Here is a 24,180-nt window from a genome sequence, read left to right as displayed (position 1 = left end):
TGGTTATCATCAGCCAGTGTTCACTTTTTATAAGGTATTGTCTTGGTAAATTACCATAATCCTATACTGTGAATGTTACCAACAAACTCCTAAATGCACTGAAACAATGGTTGATTATCCTCCAGTGTTCACTTTTTATAAGGTATTGTATTGGTAAATTACCATAATCCTATACTGTGAATGTTACCAACAAACTCCTAAATGCACTGAAACAATGGTTGATTATCCTCCAGTGTTCACTTTTTATAAGGTATTGTCTTGGTAAATTACCATAATCCTATACTGTGAATGTTACCAACAAACTCCTAAATGCACTGAAACAATGGTTGATTATCCTCCAGTGTTCACTTTTTATAAGGTATTGTCTTGGTAAATTACCATAATCCTATACTGTGAATGTTACCAACAAACTCCTAAATGCACTGAAACAATGGTTGGTTATCATCACAGTGTTCACTTTTTATAAGGTATTGTCTTGGTAAATTACCATAATCCTATACTGTGAATGTTACCAACAAACTCCTAAATGCACTGAAACAATGGTTGATTATCCTCCAGTGTTCACTTTTTATAAGGTATTGTATTGGTAAATTACCATAATCCTATACTGTGAATGTTACCAACAAACTCCTAAATGCACTGAAACAATGGTTGATTATCCTCCAGTGTTCACTTTTTATAAGGTATTGTCTTGGTAAATTACCATAATCCTATACTGTGAATGTTACCAGCATATAATGCACAGCAACAATGGTTGGTACTGATGACTTGTCACCCAGTTTATTGAACATATTTTACAATAAAAATGTTCATGGCATCAAAGTTTCAAGTTTTTTGCATTGTAAAGTATTCTGTATTTTATAATAATGTTGTCTGGACCTACACCAGTAGTTATAAAACTTACTTGTTCATTAGCGCCAGGCATATCAATCAAATGACCAACAAAGTAATCAATCAATCAAACAAATCAATCTATGAATCAAACTATCAACAAAACAATCAAACATTCTATCAAGCAAATGACCAACAAAGTAATCAATCAAACAAATCAATCTATGAATCAAACTATCAACAAAACAATCAAACATTCTATCAATCAAATGACCAACAAAGTAATCAATCAATCAAACCAATCAATCTATGAATCAAACTATCAACAAAACAATAAAACATTCTATCAAGCAAATTACCAACAAAACAATCAAACATTCTATCAATCAAATGACCAACAAAGTAATCAATCAATCAAACAAATCAATCTATGAATCAAACTATCAACAAAACAATCAAACATTCTATCAATCAAATGACCAACAAAGTAATCAATCAATCAAACCAATCAATCTATGAATCAAACTATCAACAAAACAATCAAACATTCTATCAATCAAATGACCAACAAAGTAATCAATCAATCAAACCAATCAATCTATGAATCAAACTATCAACAAAACAATCAAACATTCTATCAAGCAAACTATCAACAAAACAATCAAACATTCTATCAATCAAATGACCAACAAAGTAATCAATCAATCAAACAAATCAATCTATGAATCAAACTATCAACAAAACAATCAAACATTCTATCAATCAAATGACCAACAAAGTAATCAATCAATCAAACCAATCAATCTATGAATCAAACTATCAACAAAACAATCAAACATTCTATCAAGCAAATTACCAACAAAGTAATCAATCAATCAAACAAATCAATCTATGAATCAAACTATCAACAAAACAATCAAACATTCTATCAAGCAAACTATCAACAAAACAATCAAACATTCTATCAATCAAATGACCAACAAAGTAATCAATCAATCAAACAAATCAATCTATGAATCAAACTATCAACAAAACAATCAAACATTCTATCAATCAAATGACCAACAAAGTAATCAATCAATCAAACAAATCAATCTATGAATCAAACTATCAACAAAACAATCAAACATTCTATCAATCAAATGACCAACAAAGTAATCAATCAATCAAACAAATCAATCTATGAATCAAACTATCAACAAAACAATAAAACATTCTATCAATCAAACCAATAAAACAATCTGTCAAACAATCAATCAATCAAACCATCCATCCATCCATCCCAGTCTAAATTGCTTTATAACACGTTCAGTACCTATTATCACCCCGCCGGCACACCTTTCATAAAAGTGCCTGTAACTTCTGTTCTAAATAATTTACCTCCACTTTTATCTTTTGTTGACGTTTTTTAACTTGTAATTGTGAACGAACGAAGACATGCAGAAACAAACGGTTTTTTGCATTGTGTACATCAACTTGTCGTCTTCAAATGAGCCCAACCATTTCCCCATAGTTATAATATAAAATATAGAAATAGCTCCGCTAAGATCATGAGATATGCTAGAATCGTCCAGGAATCCTGGCAACCCACAGTCATTTTCCGGATTTTTGGCCGGCACCCAAAGTGTTAACTGGTGGTGACTGAAAGGAATATATTTGTTCAAAATATTCTTCAAGGATTTTGTCAGGAGAGCTGCTGGGTGGCGCAGTGGACATTGCGCTTGTCACCAACGCAAGAGACACCGGGTTCGAATCCGGCTGTCGGCGTTGCTTCCGGCTTGGGCCGGCCGTCATACTGACTCAATTGGCAGAGTTAGCGGGTGGGAAGTCGATGGGTGGGGATTTGGACGTTGTGGACAGCGACTCCTACAGGTCGGTTGGGGGATGCCTGCACAGCAGAGACAGGAAGTGTCGGGGGTAGTGTGAGCCTCCCACACGTTACACCTCACCAATGAGAGTCCGCGCTGGCAGGTGAAAAGATGTGACAGGATGCCTCCTCGTGTACCGGAGGGGACACGTGATGCAAGGCTTCTATCCTCCCTACAACCGGCCAGTGGGGGGCATATGCGAGCAACGTTCAAGACAGGGGAGGGGAGAATTGGCACAGCGAAATTGGGATGAGAGAAAAATAGAAAAAAAAGAGAAAAAGTGGACAAAAAAAGGATTTTGTCAGGAGTGTCAAACACTATCCCCTCAGGGGTTATAAGTTTTTGTATATTCTTCTTATGGGTATTTTGATGCTGAAGTTTAAAAAATAAGTGTACATTTTTCTCCGTTTTCCATCCATTGTGCTTTATTTTTTAAATATATACCGTAAATCCTCAAATATAGGACAGGTCTTCTATTTACCTCAGCTGCAAAGAGCACCAGGCCTTTATTAGAGAGGCTTATATAAGAGGCAGGCCTTAATTTCTAAAAATGACACTCATGGACATAATCCCTTCATTTTCAGACTTTTATTGCATTATTATTATTATTATTTTTTTTTTATACGTACATTGTCTGTCTACATTTATTTAGACTAGCATTGGTATTTAAATATTGAGTGCAGTTGAGTAATTGTGGGATTAATTCACACACTCAAGTTGGAACTGTCTATACTAGGTTGTGGGGTCCGGGGACGGTTTAGCGTGTGGTACCTTCTCGACTTCCTCCGTCGAATCGAGTTGAATCAATAACAGGCAATAGCTTTAGCTACTAACGCTGTCATAGCATCATGATCTGTAATATGTCAACTGGACAACGCCAGCCAACGCCATATAGATAGCGAACGTTAACGTTTGCAAACGAAGTCAACGTCATCCAGCTGACACCACATATCTAGATATTATGACGTTAGCTAAAGCTAATGCTAAAGCTAACGCCAACCAGAGGGAAACGTTAATGTACGATAGTCAGTGTAGCGGGAGGCAGCACTTGATTTGCATTGGCAAGAGTTTCTCATTCTATATCACGGCACGAAAAATAAAATAAAATACGTTTGTTTGCAACCTTATATTGGAGACCGGCCTGTATTTGTCTGCATGCATCAAACCGTCCTTTATTCGAGTACCCTCCACTATTAGAGGATTTACGGTATATTAGTTAATCTTTCTTCAATCAATTCTTCTAGTTCTTTGTTTTTCTTCTAGCTTACTTTGAGTTACAATATCACAAGCCAAGTCTACCATTGTTGTTCGTTTTTCTATTTCATCCGATATTGTTTTTTATTATTGTCTTGATAAAGACAGGGTGATCTGATGGTGATGGTGTGGGTTAATACAGGGTTAATACAGTATCACCAGTTCCTACCTTACGGGGGTGAAGTTAGAGAAGTCGGCCCAGCCGGTCTCTGATGGGGCGGGGCCAGGGGCGGAGTCAGCAGTGGAGCTCCATGACGAATCAGGGAGCACAGGAGGGGGAGAAGGGGCGGGGTTTGTAGAGGGGGGGTTGGAGCTGGCTGTTTCCATTGGGACGTCATCAAAGTTGGCCGTCCAGACAGGCCCTGAGGACAGAACACTCATCAGGTCTGCAGACTCTAATAATCCTAGAAGAAGAAACATCAGACCTGCAGACTCTAATAATCCTAGAAGAAGAAACATCAGACCTGCAGACTCTAATAATCCTAGAAGAAGAATCAGACCTGCAGACTAATAATCCTAGAAGAAGAAACATCAGACCTGCAGACTCTAATAATCCTAGAAGAAGAAACATCAGACCTGCAGACTCTAATAATCCTAGAAGAAGAAACATCAGACCTGCAGACTAATAATCCTAGAAGAAGAAACATCAGACCTGCAGACTAAGGGTGCGGTTACACCTTTCGTTTCATTTTCGTATCATTGTCATATGCGTTTCGCCGCGACGTTGTGCGCCTCGAGTCACACTTTCGTTTTTTTTCCGTTTTTGTCACCCGAGCACACTGATGTAGTACACTGCCAAAGCAGTAGGTGGCAGTAGGTGGCAAACATGAAGGCAATTTCAACCAATCAGAACTTGAATGTGCCAATACACTTCCTGGAAGCTCCAGCAAAGAAAATGTCAATAAGGCAGGCGCCTATGCTGCGCCACCATCTTGCCTATTTACTCAATGCAGCAATTCTTTTTCAGCAAAGCCTAATAAAAGTGCAATAAACAAAACGGATACATTCACTGTGTGTTCTGCCTGTCATTTGTTGATGAAACAAAACTAACATCAACACAAGTGACCACCAAGAGCGGATAGTTTAGTCTAAAAAACGATCGGTAGCATTGTTAGCTGCATGCTAACGTCAATGGAATTTGCCATTATAACAGTATAGCATTGTGGCTAGAAGCTAACGTTAGCTCACGCTACTTAGCCAGCACCAAACTGATGATATCGGGAGCTATCAGTGGTTAGATAACATTAGAGACAACGCTGTGTGTATTAAACAAAGGTGAATAGATGACTGGGCCATTTTGTTTAATGCTTGTTAAGTTGAAAGAGGAGCTTTGAGCTAACAGGGTTTGATAGCTAACACTAGCTCATGTTATCCAGTGGCAGTGCCAATCGGTAATGCTAGCAGAATGAATGGATGTAAACTTTCTTTAACATATTGCATAATGGGTACAATACAATACGGCTCAATACAAACAATTGTTAAGGGAATGCAGACTGTTGTAGCTTGGACTGGGGTCCTTATAACAATAACTTGACAACACATAGTAGCTGCAGCTATTTGGTTTGGGACAGTGTCACCGGAAGGGCACGCAGATGGTATCTACTGCGCATGGGCGTTTTCGCAACAACGGCTCATGCAGACTACACGCTGTTGTCTGCGCGTTTTTTAGCGTTTCTCCAAAACGCAAACACAATTTTGCGTTTCAGCCGTATCCACAAAAAAACGCCAAAAAACGCATTTCTGTGTAATAGGGACATGAAACGTATTCAAAAACGTATAAAAAACGCCACAAATACACTAGTCTAACCATGGCCTAATAATCCTAGAAGAAGAAACATCAGACCTGCAGACTCTAATAATCCTAGAAGAAGAAACATCAGACCTGCAGACTAATAATCCTAGAAGAAGAAACATCAGACCTGCAGACTAATAATCCTAGAAGAAGAAACATCAGACCTGCAGACTAATAATCCTAGAAGAAGAAACATCAGACCTGCAGACTCTAATAATCCTAGAAGAAGAAACATCAGACCTGCAGACTCTAATAATCCTAGAAGAAGAAACATCCGATGTGACAGTTAGCTAGTTACAGCTAACATACAGCCAGCTAGATGGACAGACAGACAAACAGTGCTGTCACCTGGATCCACCTCCATCCTGTCGTCAGTGCTGGGGTTGGTCGATTCAAACGAGTCTCTCTTAACATCCTCTTCTTCCGAGTCTGTACTTTCCTCACTGTCCGTACTGCCTGAACTCCTAGACAGACAGACCAGGCAGCATTAGGGTAATGAGAGAGACACTCACACCAAACAGTGTTCACAACAAGACAAGAGAGAGAGACACTCACACCAAACAGTGTTCACAACAAGACAAGAGAGAGACACTCACACCAAACAGTGTTCACAACAAGACAAGAGAGAGAGACACTCACACCAAACAGTGTTCACAACAAGAGAGAGACACTCACACCAAACAGTGTTCACAACAAGACAAGAGAGAGAGACACTCACACCAAACAGTGTTCACAACAAGACAAGAGAGAGAGAGACTCTCACACCAAACAGTGTTCACAACAAGAGAGAGACACTCACACCAAACAGTGTTCACAACAAGAGAGAGAGAGAGACACTCACACCAAACAGTGTTCACAACAAGAGAGAGAGAGACACTCACACCAAACAGTGTTCACAACAAGACAAGAGAGAGAGAGACTCACACCAAACAGTGTTCACAACAAGAGAGAGACACTCACACCAAACAGTGTTCACAACAAGACAAGAGAGAGACACAACAGTGTTCACAACAAGACAAGAGAGAGACACTCAAACCAACAGTGTTCACAACAAGGACAAGAGAGAGACACTCACACCAGTGGGAGGACATCACACCAACAGTGATCACAAAAGACAAGAGGAGACACTCACACCAACGTGTTCACAAACAAGAAGGAGAGACTCACACCAAACAGTGTTCACAACATGAGAGAGACACCACAACCCAAACAGTGTTCACCACAAAGACAGAGAGACACTCACACAAACAAGTGTTCACACAAGAGAGAGAGAGAGAGAAAACACACACCAACATTGTTCACAACAAAGGAGAGACTCTCACACAAACAGTGTTCACAACAAGACAAGAGAGGAGACACTCACACCAAACAGTGTCACAACAAGAACAAGAGAGAGAGACACTCCACACAGTGTTCACAACAAGCAAGAGAGACACTCACACCAAACAGTGTTCACACAAGAAAGAGAGGAGACCTCACACCAACAGTGTTCACAACAAGACAGAGAGAGAGACACTCACACCAAACAGTGTTCACAACAAGACAAGAGAGAGAGACACTCACACCAACATGTTCACAACAACAAGAGAGAGAGACACTCACACAAAACAGTGTTCACAACAAGAGAGAGACACTCACACCAAACAGTGTTCACAACAAGACAAGAGAGAGACACTCACACCAAACAGTGTTCACAACAAGAGAGAGACACTCACACCAAACAGTGTTCACAACAAGACAAGAGAGAGAGACACTCACACCAAACAGTGTGCACAACAAGAGAGAGACACTCACACCAAACAGTGTTCACAACAAGAGAGAGACACTCACACCAAACAGTGTTCACAACAAGACAAGAGAGAGACACTCACACCAAACAGTGTTCACAACAAGAGAGACACTCACACCAAACAGTGTTCACAACAAGACAAGAGAGAGAGACACTCACACCAAACAGTGTTCACAACAAGAGAGAGACACTCACACCAAACAGTGTTCACAACAAGACAAGAGAGAGAGACACTCACACCAAACAGTGTTCACAACAAGACAAGAGAGAGAGACACTCACACCAAACAGTGTTCACAACAAGACAAGAGAGAGAGACACTCACACCAAACAGTGTTCACAACAAGAGAGAGACACTCACACCAAACAGTGTTCACAACAAGACAAGAGAGAGAGAGACTCTCACACCAAACAGTGTTCACAACAAGACAAGAGAGAGACACTCACACCAAACAGTGTTCACAACAAGAGAGAGACACTCACACCAAACAGTGTTCACAACAAGACAAGAGAGAGAGACACTCACACCAAACAGTGTTCACAACAAGACAAGAGAGAGAGAGACACTCACACCAAACAGTGTTCACAACAAGACAAGAGAGAGACACTCACACCAAACAGTGTTCACAACAAGAGAGAGACACTCACACCAAACAGTGTTCACAACAAGAGAGAGACACTCACACCAAACAGTGTTCACAACAAGACAAGAGAGAGAGAGACACTCACACCAAACAGTGTTCACAACAAGAGAGAGAGAGAGACACTCACACCAAACAGTGTTCACAACAAGAGAGAGAGAGAGACACTCACACCAAACAGTGTTCACAACAAGAGAGAGACACTCACACCAAACAGTGTTCACAACAAGAGAGAGACACTCACACCAAACAGTGTTCACAACAAGAGAGAGACACTCACACCAAACAGTGTTCACAACAAGACGAGAGAGAGACTCTCACACCAAACAGTGTTCACAACAAGACAAGAGAGAGAGAGACACTCACACCAAACAGTGTTCACAACAAGACAAGAGAGAGAGAGACACTCACACCAAACAGTGTTCACAACAAGACAAGAGAGAGAGACACTCACACCAAACAGTGTTCACAACAAGACAAGAGAGAGAGAGACTCTCACACCAAACAGTGTTCACAACAAGAGAGAGACACTCACACCAAACAGTGTTCACAACAAGACAAGAGAGAGAGACACTCACACCAAACAGTGTTCACAACAAGAGAGAGACACTCACACCAAACAGTGTTCACAACAAGACAAGAGAGAGAGACACTCACACCAAACAGTGTTCACAACAAGACAAGAGAGAGAGAGACTCTCACACCAAACAGTGTTCACAACAAGAGAGAGACACTCACACCAAACAGTGTTCACAACAAGAGAGAGAGAGAGACACTCACACCAAACAGTGTTCACAACAAGAGAGAGAGAGAGACACTCACACCAAACAGTGTTCACAACAAGAGAGAGACACTCACACCAAACAGTGTTCACAACAAGACAAGAGAGAGAGAGACACTCACACCAAACAGTGTTCACAACAAGACAAGAGAGAGAGACACTCACACCAAACAGTGTTCACAACAAGAGAGAGACACTCACACCAAACAGTGTTCACAACAAGAGAGAGACACTCACACCAAACAGTGTTCACAACAAGACAAGAGAGAGAGAGACACTCACACCAAACAGTGTTCACAACAAGAGAGAGACACTCACACCAAACAGTGTTCACAACAAGACAAGAGAGAGAGACACTCACACCAAACAGTGTTCACAACAAGACAAGAGAGAGACACTCACACCAAACAGTGTTCACAACAAGACAAGAGAGAGAGACTCTCACACCAAACAGTGTTCACAACAAGAGAGAGAGAGAGAGACTCTCACACCAAACAGTGTTCACAACAAGACGAGAGAGAGAGACTCTCACACCAAACAGTGTTCACAACGAGAGAGAGAGACACTCACACCAAACAGTGTTCACAACAAGAGAGAGAGAGAGACACTCACACCAAACAGTGTTCACAACAAGACAAGAGAGAGAGAGACTCTCACACCAAACAGTGTTCACAACAAGACAAGAGAGAGAGACTCTCACACCAAACAGTGTTCACAACAAGACAAGAGAGAGAGACTCTCACACCAAACAGTGTTCACAACAAGACAAGAGAGAGAGACTCTCACACCAAACAGTGTTCACAACAAGACAAGAGAGACACTCACACCAAACAGTGTTCACAACAAGACAAGAGAGAGAGACTCACACCAAACAGTGTTCACAACAAGAGAGAGACACTCACACCAAACAGTGTTCACAACAAGAGAGAGACACTCACACCAAACAGTGTTCACAACAAGACAAGAGAGAGAGAGACACTCACACCAAACAGTGTTCACAACAAGAGAGAGACACTCACACCAAACAGTGTTCACAACAAGACAAGAGAGAGAGAGACACTCACACCAAACAGTGTTCACAACAAGACAAGAGAGAGAGACACTCACACCAAACAGTGTTCACAACAAGACAAGAGAGAGAGACACTCACACCAAACAGTGTTCACAACAAGACAAGAGAGAGAGACACTCACACCAAACAGTGTTCACAACAAGACAAGAGAGAGAGACACTCACACCAAACAGTGTTCACAACAAGAGAGAGACACTCACACCAAACAGTGTTCACAACAAGAGAGAGACTCTCTCACCAAACAGTGTTCACAACAAGAGAGAGAGACACTCACACCAAACAGTGTTCACAACAAGACAAGAGAGAGAGACACTCACACCAAACAGTGTTCACAACAAGACAAGAGAGAGAGACACTCACACCAAACAGTGTTCACAACAAGACAAGAGAGAGACACTCACACCAAACAGTGTTCACAACAAGAGAGAGACACTCACACCAAACAGTGTTCACAACAAGACAAGAGAGAGACACTCACACCAAACAGTGTTCACAACAAGACAAGAGAGAGACACTCACACCAAACAGTGTTCACAACAAGACAAGAGAGAGAGACACTCACACCAAACAGTGTTCACAACAAGAGAGACACTCACACCAAACAGTGTTCACAACAAGAGAGAGACACTCACACCAAACAGTGTTCACAACAAGAGAGAGACTCTCACACCAAACAGTGTTCACAACAAGAGAGAGAGACTCACACCAAACAGTGTTCACAACAAGAGAGAGACTCTCACACCAAACAGTGTTCACAACAAGAGAGAGACTCTCACACCAAACAGTGTTCACAACAAGAGAGAGACTCTCACACCAAACAGTGTTCACAACAAGACAAGAGAGAGAGACACTCACACCAAACAGTGTTCACAACAAGACAAGAGAGAGACACTCACACCAAACAGTGTTCACAACAAGACAAGAGAGAGACACTCACACCAAACAGTGTTCACAACAAGAGAGAGACACTCACACCAAACAGTGTTCACAACAAGACAAGAGAGAGAGACACTCACACCAAACAGTGTTCACAACAAGACAAGAGAGAGACACTCACACCAAACAGTGTTCACAACAAGACAAGAGAGAGAGAGACTCTCACACCAAACAGTGTTCACAACAAGACAAGAGAGAGAGACTCTCACACCAAACAGTGTTCACAACAAGAGAGAGAGAGAGAGACTCTCACACCAAACAGTGTTCACAACAAGACGAGAGAGAGAGACTCTCACACCAAACAGTGTTCACAACGAGAGAGAGAGACACTCACACCAAACAGTGTTCACAACAAGAGAGAGAGAGAGACACTCACACCAAACAGTGTTCACAACAAGACAAGAGAGAGAGAGACTCTCACACCAAACAGTGTTCACAACAAGACAAGAGAGAGAGACTCTCACACCAAACAGTGTTCACAACAAGACAAGAGAGAGAGACTCTCACACCAAACAGTGTTCACAACAAGACAAGAGAGAGAGACTCTCACACCAAACAGTGTTCACAACAAGACAAGAGAGACACTCACACCAAACAGTGTTCACAACAAGACAAGAGAGAGAGACTCACACCAAACAGTGTTCACAACAAGAGAGAGACACTCACACCAAACAGTGTTCACAACAAGAGAGAGACACTCACACCAAACAGTGTTCACAACAAGACAAGAGAGAGAGAGACACTCACACCAAACAGTGTTCACAACAAGAGAGAGACACTCACACCAAACAGTGTTCACAACAAGACAAGAGAGAGAGAGACACTCACACCAAACAGTGTTCACAACAAGACAAGAGAGAGAGACACTCACACCAAACAGTGTTCACAACAAGACAAGAGAGAGAGACACTCACACCAAACAGTGTTCACAACAAGACAAGAGAGAGAGACACTCACACCAAACAGTGTTCACAACAAGACAAGAGAGAGAGACACTCACACCAAACAGTGTTCACAACAAGAGAGAGACACTCACACCAAACAGTGTTCACAACAAGAGAGAGACTCTCTCACCAAACAGTGTTCACAACAAGAGAGAGAGACACTCACACCAAACAGTGTTCACAACAAGACAAGAGAGAGAGACACTCACACCAAACAGTGTTCACAACAAGACAAGAGAGAGAGACACTCACACCAAACAGTGTTCACAACAAGACAAGAGAGAGACACTCACACCAAACAGTGTTCACAACAAGAGAGAGACACTCACACCAAACAGTGTTCACAACAAGACAAGAGAGAGACACTCACACCAAACAGTGTTCACAACAAGACAAGAGAGAGACACTCACACCAAACAGTGTTCACAACAAGACAAGAGAGAGAGACACTCACACCAAACAGTGTTCACAACAAGAGAGACACTCACACCAAACAGTGTTCACAACAAGAGAGAGACACTCACACCAAACAGTGTTCACAACAAGAGAGAGACTCTCACACCAAACAGTGTTCACAACAAGAGAGAGAGACTCACACCAAACAGTGTTCACAACAAGAGAGAGACTCTCACACCAAACAGTGTTCACAACAAGAGAGAGACTCTCACACCAAACAGTGTTCACAACAAGAGAGAGACTCTCACACCAAACAGTGTTCACAACAAGACAAGAGAGAGAGACACTCACACCAAACAGTGTTCACAACAAGACAAGAGAGAGACACTCACACCAAACAGTGTTCACAACAAGACAAGAGAGAGACACTCACACCAAACAGTGTTCACAACAAGAGAGAGACACTCACACCAAACAGTGTTCACAACAAGACAAGAGAGAGAGACACTCACACCAAACAGTGTTCACAACAAGACAAGAGAGAGACACTCACACCAAACAGTGTTCACAACAAGACAAGAGAGAGAGAGACTCTCACACCAAACAGTGTTCACAACAAGAGAGAGACTCTCACACCAAACAGTGTTCACAACAAGAGAGAGAGACACTCACACCAAACAGTGTTCACAACAAGACAAGAGAGAGAGAGACACTCACACCAAACAGTGTTCACAACAAGACAAGAGAGAGAGAGACACTCACACCAAACAGTGTTCACAACAAGACAAGAGAGAGAGAGACACTCACACCAAACAGTGTTCACAACAAGACAAGAGAGAGACACTCACACCAAACAGTGTTCACAACAAGACAAGAGAGAGAGACACTCACACCAAACAGTGTTCACAACAAGACAAGAGAGAGAGACTCTCACACCAAACAGTGTTCACAACAAGACAAGAGAGAGACACTCACACCAAACAGTGTTCACAACAAGAGAGAGACACTCACACCAAACAGTGTTCACAACAAGACAAGAGAGAGACACTCACACCAAACAGTGTTCACAACAAGACAAGAGAGAGAGACACTCACACCAAACAGTGTTCACAACAAGAGAGAGACACTCACACCAAACAGTGTTCACAACAAGACAAGAGAGAGACACTCACACCAAACAGTGTTCACAACAAGACAAGAGAGAGAGACACTCACACCAAACAGTGTTCACAACAAGACAAGAGAGAGAGACACTCACACCAAACAGTGTTCACAACAAGAGAGAGACACTCACACCAAACAGTGTTCACAACAAGAGAGAGACACTCACACCAAACAGTGTTCACAACAAGACAAGAGAGAGAGAGACTCACACCAAACAGTGTTCACAACAAGACAAGAGAGAGAGACACTCACACCAAACAGTGTTCACAACAAGAGAGAGACACTCACACCAAACAGTGTTCACAACAAGACAAGAGAGAGACACTCACACCAAACAGTGTTCACAACAAGAGAGAGACACTCACACCAAACAGTGTTCACAACAAGAGAGAGACACTCACACCAAACAGTGTTCACAACAAGACAAGAGAGAGAGACTCTCACACCAAACAGTGTTCACAACAAGAGAGAGACACTCACACCAAACAGTGTTCACAACAAGACAAGAGAGAGAGACACTCACACCAAACAGTGTTCACAACAAGACAAGAGAGAGACACTCACACCAAACAGTGTTCACAACAAGAGAGAGACACTCACACCAAACAGTGTTCACAACAAGACAAGAGAGAGACACTCACACCAAACAGTGTTCACAACAAGACAAGAGAGAGACACTCACACCAAACAGTGTTCACAACAAGAGAGAGACACTCACACCAAACAGTGTTCACAACAAGACAAGAGAGAGACACTCACACCAAACAGTGTTCACAACAAGAGAGAGAGAGAGACTCACACCAAACAGTGTTCACAACAAGAGAGAGACACTCACACCAAACAGTGTTCACAACAAGACAAGAGAGAGAGAGACACTCACACCAAACAGTGTTCACAACAAGAGAGAGAGAGAGACACTCACACCAAACAGTGTTCACAACAAGACAAGAGAGAGAGACACTCACACCAAACAGTGTTCACAACAAGAGAGAGACACTCACACCAAACAGTGTTCACAACAAGACAAGAGAGAGAGACACTCACACCAAACAGTGTTCACAACAAGACAAGAGAGAGAGAGACACTCACACCAAACAGTGTTCACAACAAGAGAGAGACACTCACACCAAACAGTGTTCACAACAAGACAAGAGAGAGAGACACTCACACCAAACAGTGTTCACAACAAGAGAGAGAGAGACACTCACACCAAACAGTGTTCACAACAAGACAAGAGAGAGACACTCACACCAAACAGTGTTCACAACAAGACAAGAGAGAGACACTCACACCAAACAGTGTTCACAACAAGAGAGAGAGAGACACTCACACCAAACAGTGTTCACAACAAGACAAGAGAGAGACACTCACACCAAACAGTGTTCACAACAAGAGAGAGAGAGACACTCACACCAAACAGTGTTCACAACAAGAGAGAGAGAGACACTCACACCAAACAGTGTTCACAACAAGACAAGAGAGAGACACTCACACCAAACAGTGTTCACAACAAGAGAGAGACACTCACACCAAACAGTGTTCACAACAAGAGAGAGACTCTCACACCAAACAGTGTTCACAACAAGACAAGAGAGAGAGACACTCACACCAAACAGTGTTCACAACAAGAGAGAGACTCTCACACCAAACAGTGTTCACAACAAGAGAGAGACACTCACACCAAACAGTGTTCACAACAAGACAAGAGAGAGACACTCACACCAAACAGTGTTCACAACAAGAGAGAGACACTCACACCAAACAGTGTTCACAACAAGACAAGAGAGAGAGACACTCACACCAAACAGTGTTCACAACAAGAGAGACACTCACACCAAACAGTGTTCACAACAAGACAAGAGAGAGAGACACTCACACCAAACAGTGTTCACAACAAGACAAGAGAGAGAGACACTCACACCAAACAGTGTTCACAACAAGACAAGAGAGAGAGACACTCACACCAAACAGTGTTCACAACAAGAGAGAGACACTCACACCAAACAGTGTTCACAACAAGACAAGAGAGAGAGAGACACTCACACCAAACAGTGTTCACAACAAGACAAGAGAGAGACACTCACACCAAACAGTGTTCACAACAAGAGAGAGACACTCACACCAAACAGTGTTCACAACAAGACAAGAGAGAGAGAGACACTCACACCAAACAGTGTTCACAACAAGAGAGAGACACTCACACCAAACAGTGTTCACAACAAGAGAGAGACACTCACACCAAACAGTGTTCACAACAAGAGAGAGAGAGAGACACTCACACCAAACAGTGTTCACAACAAGACAAGAGAGAGAGACACTCACACCAAACAGTGTTCACAACAAGAGAGAGACACTCACACCAAACAGTGTTCACAACAAGAGAGAGAGAGAGACACTCACACCAAACAGTGTTCACAACAAGACAAGAGAGAGAGAGACACTCACACCAAACAGTGTTCACAACAAGAGAGAGACACTCACACCAAACAGTGTTCACAACAAGACAAGAGAGAGACACTCACACCAAACAGTGTTCACAACAAGACAAGAGAGAGAGACACTCACACCAAACAGTGTTCACAACAAGAGAGAGACACTCACACCAAACAGTGTTCACAACAAGACAAGAGAGAGAGAGACACTCACACCAAACAGTGTTCACAACAAGACAAGAGAGAGAGACTCTCACACCAAACAGTGTTCACAACAAGAGAGAGACACTCACACCAAACAGTGTTCACAACAAGACAAGAGAGAGAGAGACTCTCACACCAAACAGTGTTCACAACAAGAGAGAGACACTCACACCAAACAGTGTTCACAACAAGACAAGAGAGAGACACTCACACCAAACAGTGTTCACAACAAGACAAGAGAGAGACACTCACACCAAACAGTGTTCACAACAAGAGAGAGACACTCACACCAAACAGTGTTCACAACAAGAGAGAGACACTCACACCAAACAGTGTTCACAACAAGACAAGAGAGAGACACTCACACCAAACAGTGTTCACAACAAGAGAGAGACACTCACACCAAACAGTGTTCACAACAAGAGAGAGACACTCACACCAAACAGTGTTCACAACAAGACAAGAGAGAGAGACTCTCACACCAAACAGTGTTCACAACAAGAGAGAGACACTCACACCAAACAGTGTTCACAACAAGACAAGAGAGAGACACTCACACCAAACAGTGTTCACAACAAGACAAGAGAGAGACACTCACACCAAACAGTGTTCACAACAAGACAAGAGAGAGACACTCACACCAAACAGTGTTCACAACAAGAGAGAGACACTCACACCAAACAGTGTTCACAACAAGACAAGAGAGAGAGACACTCACACCAAACAGTGTTCACAACAAGACAAGAGAGAGACACTCACACCAAACAGTGTTCACTACAAGACAAGAGAGAGAGAGACTCTCACACCAAACAGTGTTTACAACAAGACAAGAGAGAGACACTCACACCAAACAGTGTTCACAACAAGACAAGAGAGAGAGACTCACACCAAACAGTGTTCACAACAAGACAAGAGAGAGACACTCACACCAAACAGTGTTCACAACAAGACAAGAGAGAGAGACACTCACACCAAACAGTGTTCACAACAAGAGAGAGACACTCACACCAAACAGTGTTCACAACAAGACAAGAGAGAGAGACACTCACACCAAACAGTGTTCACAACAAGACAAGAGAGAGAGAAACACTTACACCAAACAGTGTTCACAACAAGACAAGAGAGAGAGACACTCACACCAAACAGTGTTCACAACAAGACAAGAGAGAGAGACACTCACACCAAACAGTGTTCACAACAAGAGAGAGACACTCACACCAAACAGTGTTCACAACAAGACAAGAGAGAGAGACACTCACACCAAACAGTGTTCACAACAAGACAAGAGAGAGAGACACTCACACCAAACAGTGTTCACAACAAGACAAGAGAGAGACACTCACACCAAACAGTGTTCACAACAAGAGAGACACTCACACCAAACAGTGTTCACAACAAGAGAGAGACACTCACACCAAACAGTGTTCACAACAAGAGAGAGACACTCACACCAAACAGTGTTCACAACAAGAGAGAGAGACACTCACACCAAACAGTGTTCACAACAAGACAAGAGAGAGACACTCACACCAAACAGTGTTCACAACAAGAGAGAGACACTCACACCAAACAGTGTTCACAACAAGAGAGAGACACTCACACCAAACAGTGTTCACAACAAGACAAGAGAGAGAGAGACTCTCACACCAAACAGTGTTCACAACAAGAGAGAGACACTCACACCAAACAGTGTTCACAACAAGAGAGAGACACTCACACAAAACAGTGTTCACAACAAGAGAGAGACACTCACACCAAACAGTGTTCACAACAAGACAAGAGAGAGAGACACTCACACCAAACAGTGTTCACAACAAGAGAGAGACACTCACACCAAACAGTGTTCACAACAAGACAAGAGAGAGAGACACTCACACCAAACAGTGTTCACAACAAGAAGAGAGAGAGACACTCACACCAAACAGTGTTCACAACAAGACAAGAGAGAGACACTCACACCAAACAGTGTTCACAACAAGAGAGAGACACTCACACCAAACAGTGTTCACAACAAGAGAGAGACACTCACACCAAACAGTGTTCACAACAAGAGAGAGACACTCACACCAAACAGTGTTCACAACAAGAGAGAGACACTCGCACCAAACAGTGTTCACAACAAGAGAGAGACTCTCACACCAAACAGTGTTCACAACAAGACAAGAGAGAGACACTCACACCAAACAGTGTTCACAACAAGAGAGAGACACTCACACCAAACAGTGTTCACAACAAGAGAGAGACACTCACACCAAACAGTGTTCACAACAAGACAAGAGAGAGAGAGACTCTCACACCAAACAGTGTTCACAACAAGAGAGAGACACTCACACCAAACAGTGTTCACAACAAGAGAGAGACACTCACACCAAACAGTGTTCACAACAAGAGAGAGACACTCACACCAAACAGTGTTCACAACAAGACAAGAGAGAGAGACACTCACACCAAACAGTGTTCACAACAAGACAAGAGAGAGAGACACTCACACCAAACAGTGTTCACAACAAGACAAGAGAGAGACACTCACACCAAACAGTGTTCACAACAAGAGAGAGACACTCACACCAAACAGTGTTCACAACAAGAGAGAGACACTCACACCAAACAGTGTTCACAACAAGAGAGACACTCACACCAAACAGTGTTCACAACAAGACAAGAGAGAGACACTCACACCAAACAGTGTTCACAACAAGAGAGAGACACTCACACCAAACAGTGTTCACAACAAGAGAGAGACACTCACACCAAACAGTGTTCACAACAAGACAAGAGAGAGAGAGACTCTCACACCAAACAGTGTTCACAACAAGAGAGAGACACTCACACCAAACAGTGTTCACAACAAGAGAGAGACACTCACACCAAACAGTGTTCACAACAAGAGAGAGACACTCACACCAAACAGTGTTCACAACAAGAGAGAGACACTCACACCAAACAGTGTTCACAACAAGAGAGAGACACTCACACCAAACAGTGTTCACAACAAGAGAGAGACACTCACACCAAACAGTGTTCACAACAAGACAAGAGAGAGAGACTCTCACACCAAACAGTGTTCACAACAAGACAAGAGAGAGACACTCACACCAAACAGTGTTCACAACAAGAGAGAGACACTCACACCAAACAGTGTTCACAACAAGACAAGAGAGAGACACTCACACCAAACAGTGTTCACAACAAGACAAGAGAGAGAGACACTCACACCAAACAGTGTTCACAACAAGAGAGAGACACTCACACCAAACAGTGTTCACAACAAGAGAGAGACACTCACACCAAACAGTGTTCACAACAAGACAAGAGAGAGAGACACTCACACCAAACAGTGTTCACAACAAGATAGAGACACTCACACCAAACAGTGTTCACAACAAGAGAGAGAGAGAGACACTCACACCAAACAGTGTTCACAACAAGACAAGAGAGAGAGACACTCACACCAAACAGTGTTCACAACAAGACAAGAGAGAGAGACACTCACACCAAACAGTGTTCACAACAAGACAAGAGAGAGAGACACTCACACTAAACAGTGTTCACAACAAGAGAGAGAGAGAGACACTCACACCAAACAGTGTTCACAACAAGAGAGAGACACTCACACCAAACAGTGTTCACAACAAGACAAGAGAGAGAGACACTCACACCAAACAGTGTTCACAACAAGACAAGAGAGAGAGACACTCACACCAAACAGTGTTTACAACAAGAGAGAGAGAGACACTCACACCAAACAGTGTTCACAACAAGAGAGAGACACTCACACCAAACAGTGTTCACAACAAGACAAGAGAGAGAGACACTCACACCAAACAGTGTTCACAACAAGACAAGAGAGAGAGACACTCACACCAAACAGTGTTCACAACAAGACAAGAGAGAGAGACACTCACACCAAACAGTGTTCACAACAAGAGAGAGACACTCACACCAAACAGTGTTCACAACAAGAGAGAGACACTCACACCAAACAGTGTTCACAACAAGAGAGAGACACTCACACCAAACAGTGTTCACAACAAGAGAGAGACACTCACACCAAACAGTGTTCACAACAAGAGAGAGACACTCACACCAAACAGTGTTCACAACAAGACAAGAGAGAGACACTCACACCAAACAGTGTTCACAACAAGACAAGAGAGAGAGAGACTCACACCAAACAGTGTTCACAACAAGAGAGAGACACTCACACCAAACAGTGTTCACAACAAGAGAGAGACACTCACACCAAACAGTGTTCACAACAAGAGAGAGACACTCACACCAAACAGTGTTCACAACAAGACAAGAGAGAGACACTCACACCAAACAGTGTTCACAACAAGAGAGAGACACTCACACCAAACAGTGTTCACAACAAGACAAGAGAGAGAGACACTCACACCAAACAGTGTTCACAACAAGACAAGAGAGAGACACTCACACCAAACAGTGTTCACAACAAGACAAGAGAGAGAGACACTCACACCAAACAGTGTTCACAACAAGAGAGAGACACTCACACCAAACAGTGTTCACAACAAGAGAGAGACACTCACACCAAACAGTGTTCACAACAAGAGAGAGACACTCACACCAAACAGTGTTCACAACAAGACAAGAGAGAGAGACACTCACACCAAACAGTGTTCACAACAAGAGAGAGACACTCACACCAAACAGTGTTCACAACAAGAGAGAGAGAGAGAGACACTCACACCAAACAGTGTTCACAACAAGACAAGAGAGAGAGACACTCACACCAAACAGTGTTCACAACAAGACAAGAGAGAGAGACACTCACACCAAACAGTGTTCACAACAAGACAAGAGAGAGAGACACTCACACTAAACAGTGTTCACAACAAGAGAGAGAGAGAGAGACACTCACACCAAACAGTGTTCACAACAAGAGAGACACTCACACCAAACAGTGTTCACAACAAGACAAGAGAGAGAGACACTCACACCAAACAGTGTTCACAACAAGACAAGAGAGAGAGACACTCACACCAAACAGTGTTCACAACAAGAGAGAGAGAGACACTCACACCAAACAGTGTTCACAACAAGAGAGAGACACTCACACCAAACAGTGTTCACAACAAGACAAGAGAGAGAGACACTCACACCAAACAGTGTTCACAACAAGACAAGAGAGAGAGACACTCACACCAAACAGTGTTCACAACAAGACAAGAGAGAGAGACACTCACACCAAACAGTGTTCACAACAAGAGAGAGACACTCACACCAAACAGTGTTCACAACAAGAGAGAGACACTCACACCAAACAGTGTTCACAACAAGAGAGAGACACTCACACCAAACAGTGTTCACAACAAGAGAGAGACACTCACACCAAACAGTGTTCACAACAAGAGAGAGACACTCACACCAAACAGTGTTCACAACAAGACAAGAGAGAGAGACACTCACACCAAACAGTGTTCACAACAAGAGAGAGAGAGACACTCACACCAAACAGTGTTCACAACAAGAGAGAGACACTCACACCAAACAGTGTTCACAACAACACAAGAGAGAGAGACTCTCACACCAAACAGTGTTCACAACAAGAGAGAGACACTCACACCAAACAGTGTTCACAACAAGACAAGAGAGAGAGACACTCACACCAAACAGTGTTCACAACAAGAGAGAGACACTCACACCAAACAGTGTTCACAACAAGACAAGAGAGAGAGACACTCACACCAAACAGTGTTCACAACAAGACAAGAGAGAGAGACACTCACACCAAACAGTGTTCACAACAAGACAAGAGAGAGAGACTCTCACACCAAACAGTGTTCACAACAAGACAAGAGAGAGAGACACTCACACCAAACAGTGTTCACAACAAGACAAGAGAGAGACACTCACACCAAACAGTGTTCACAACAAGACAAGAGAGAGACACTCACACCAAACAGTGTTCACAACAAGACAAGAGAGAGAGACACTCACACCAAACAGTGTTCACAACAAGACAAGAGAGAGAGACACTCACACCAAACAGTGTTCACAACAAGACAAGAGAGAGACACTCACACCAAACAGTGTTCACAACAAGAGAGAGACACTCACACCAAACAGTGTTCACAACAAGACAAGAGAGAGAGAGAGACACTCACACCAAACAGTGTTCACAACAAGACAAGAGAGAGACACTCACACCAAACAGTGTTCACAACAAGACAAGAGAGAGAGACTCTCACACCAAACAGTGTTCACAACAAGAGAGAGACACTCACACCAAACAGTGTTCACAACAAGAGAGAGACTCTCACACCAAACAGTGTTCACAACAAGAGAGAGACTCTCACACCAAACAGTGTTCACAACAAGACAAGAGAGAGAGACACTCACACCAAACAGTGTTCACAACAAGAGAGAGACTCTCACACCAAACAGTGTTCACAACAAGACAAGAGAGAGAGACACTCACACCAAACAGTGTTCACAACAAGAGAGAGACACTCACACCAAACAGTGTTCACAACAAGAGAGAGACACTCACACCAAACAGTGTTCACAACAAGACAAGAGAGAGACTCTCACACCAAACAGTGTTCACAACAAGACAAGAGAGAGAGACACTCACACCAAACAGTGTTCACAACAAGACAAGAGAGAGACACTCACACCAAACAGTGTTCACAACAAGACAAGAGAGAGAGACACTCACACCAAACAGTGTTCACAACAAGACAAGAGAGAGACTCTCACACCAAACAGTGTTCACAACAAGACAAGAGAGAGAGACACTCACACCAAACAGTGTTCACAACAAGACAAGAGAGAGACACTCACACCAAACAGTGTTCACAACAAGACAAGAGAGAGACACTCACACCAAACAGTGTTCACAACAAGAGAGAGACACTCACACCAAACAGTGTTCACAACAAGACAAGAGAGAGAGACTCTCACACCAAACAGTGTTCACAACAAGAGAGAGACACTCACACCAAACAGTGTTCACAACAAGACAAGAGTGAGAGACTCTCACACCAAACAGTGTTCACAACAAGAGAGAGACACTCACACCAAACAGTGTTCACAACAAGAGAGAGACACTCACACCAAACAGTGTTCACAACAAGACAAGAGAGAGACACTCACACCAAACAGTGTTCACAACAAGACAAGAGAGAGAGAGACACTCACACCAAACAGTGTTCACAACAAGAGAGAGACACTCACACCAAACAGTGTTCACAACAAGAGAGAGACACTCACACCAAACAGTGTTCACAACAAGACAAGAGAGAGACACTCACACCAAACAGTGTTCACAACAAGAGAAGAGAGAGACACTCACACCAAACAGTGTTCACAACAAGACGAGAAGAGAGATGATGTACACAATGCGTGTGTGTTACCTGGGGCGTCTCTGAGTCTCGGGGGCGAAGGTGACGTCTTTCTCATCCCAGATGTCCTCTTCATCAGAACCCGTGTCCTGAAACTGCTGGATCTTCTCTTTACAGCGCGCCTCAAACAGAGCCATGTTGGCCTGGAGTCAACAACAACAACAACATCAACATCTGTTCGTCACATCAGACAGAACAACTCAAACAGTGTTGAAGGTGTATGTTGATAGATGTTGTCTGGCTACACCACGGTACACATCTGGCTACACCACGTTACACATCTGGCTACACCACGTTACACATCTGGCTACACCACGTTACACATCTGGCTACACCACGTTACACATCTGGCTACACCACGTTACACATCTGGCTACACCACGCACATCTGGCTACACCACGTTACACATCTGGCTACACCACGCACATCTGGCTACACCACGCACATCTGGCTACACCACGGTACACATCTGGCTACACCACGTTACACATCTGGCTACACCACGTTACACATCTGGCTACACCACGTTACACATCTGGCTACACCACGTTACACATCTGGCTACACCACTTTACACATCTGGCTACACCACGTTACACATCTGGCTACACCACGTTACACATCTGGCTACACCACATTACACATCTGGCTACAACACGTTACACATCTGGCTACACCACGTTACACATCTGGCTACACCACATTA

General features: G+C 42.9%; 1 protein-coding gene across 6 annotated transcripts in view; it reads right to left on the bottom strand.

Annotated features, from left to right (window-relative positions):
* ppp6r3 (protein phosphatase 6, regulatory subunit 3) overlaps positions 1 to 24,180 on the bottom strand; it is a 172,748-nt gene that overhangs the window by 39,792 nt on the left and 108,776 nt on the right. For 5 of the 6 annotated variants that reach the window (XM_084316105.1, XM_084316108.1, XM_084316110.1 and 2 more), the window contains 3 exons: positions 23,486 to 23,616; positions 6,094 to 6,209; positions 4,123 to 4,315 (listed from right to left, as the gene is read on the bottom strand). In XM_084316105.1, coding sequence (XP_084172231.1) covers positions 4,123 to 4,315; positions 6,094 to 6,209; positions 23,486 to 23,616 — 440 coding nt within the window. The remainder of the gene's footprint in view (positions 1 to 4,122; positions 4,316 to 6,093; positions 6,210 to 23,485; positions 23,617 to 24,180) is intronic. The other variant, XM_084316109.1, reaches the window with a different exon arrangement.

The sequence above is a fragment of the Notolepis coatsorum genome, assembly GCF_963971535.1.
Source record: "Notolepis coatsorum genome assembly, chromosome: 6".
Taxonomy (NCBI): Eukaryota; Metazoa; Chordata; class Actinopteri; order Aulopiformes; family Paralepididae; genus Notolepis; species Notolepis coatsorum.
The sequence above is the reverse complement of the archived record's forward strand: the minus strand, read 5'-3'. Positions and strand labels throughout refer to the sequence as shown.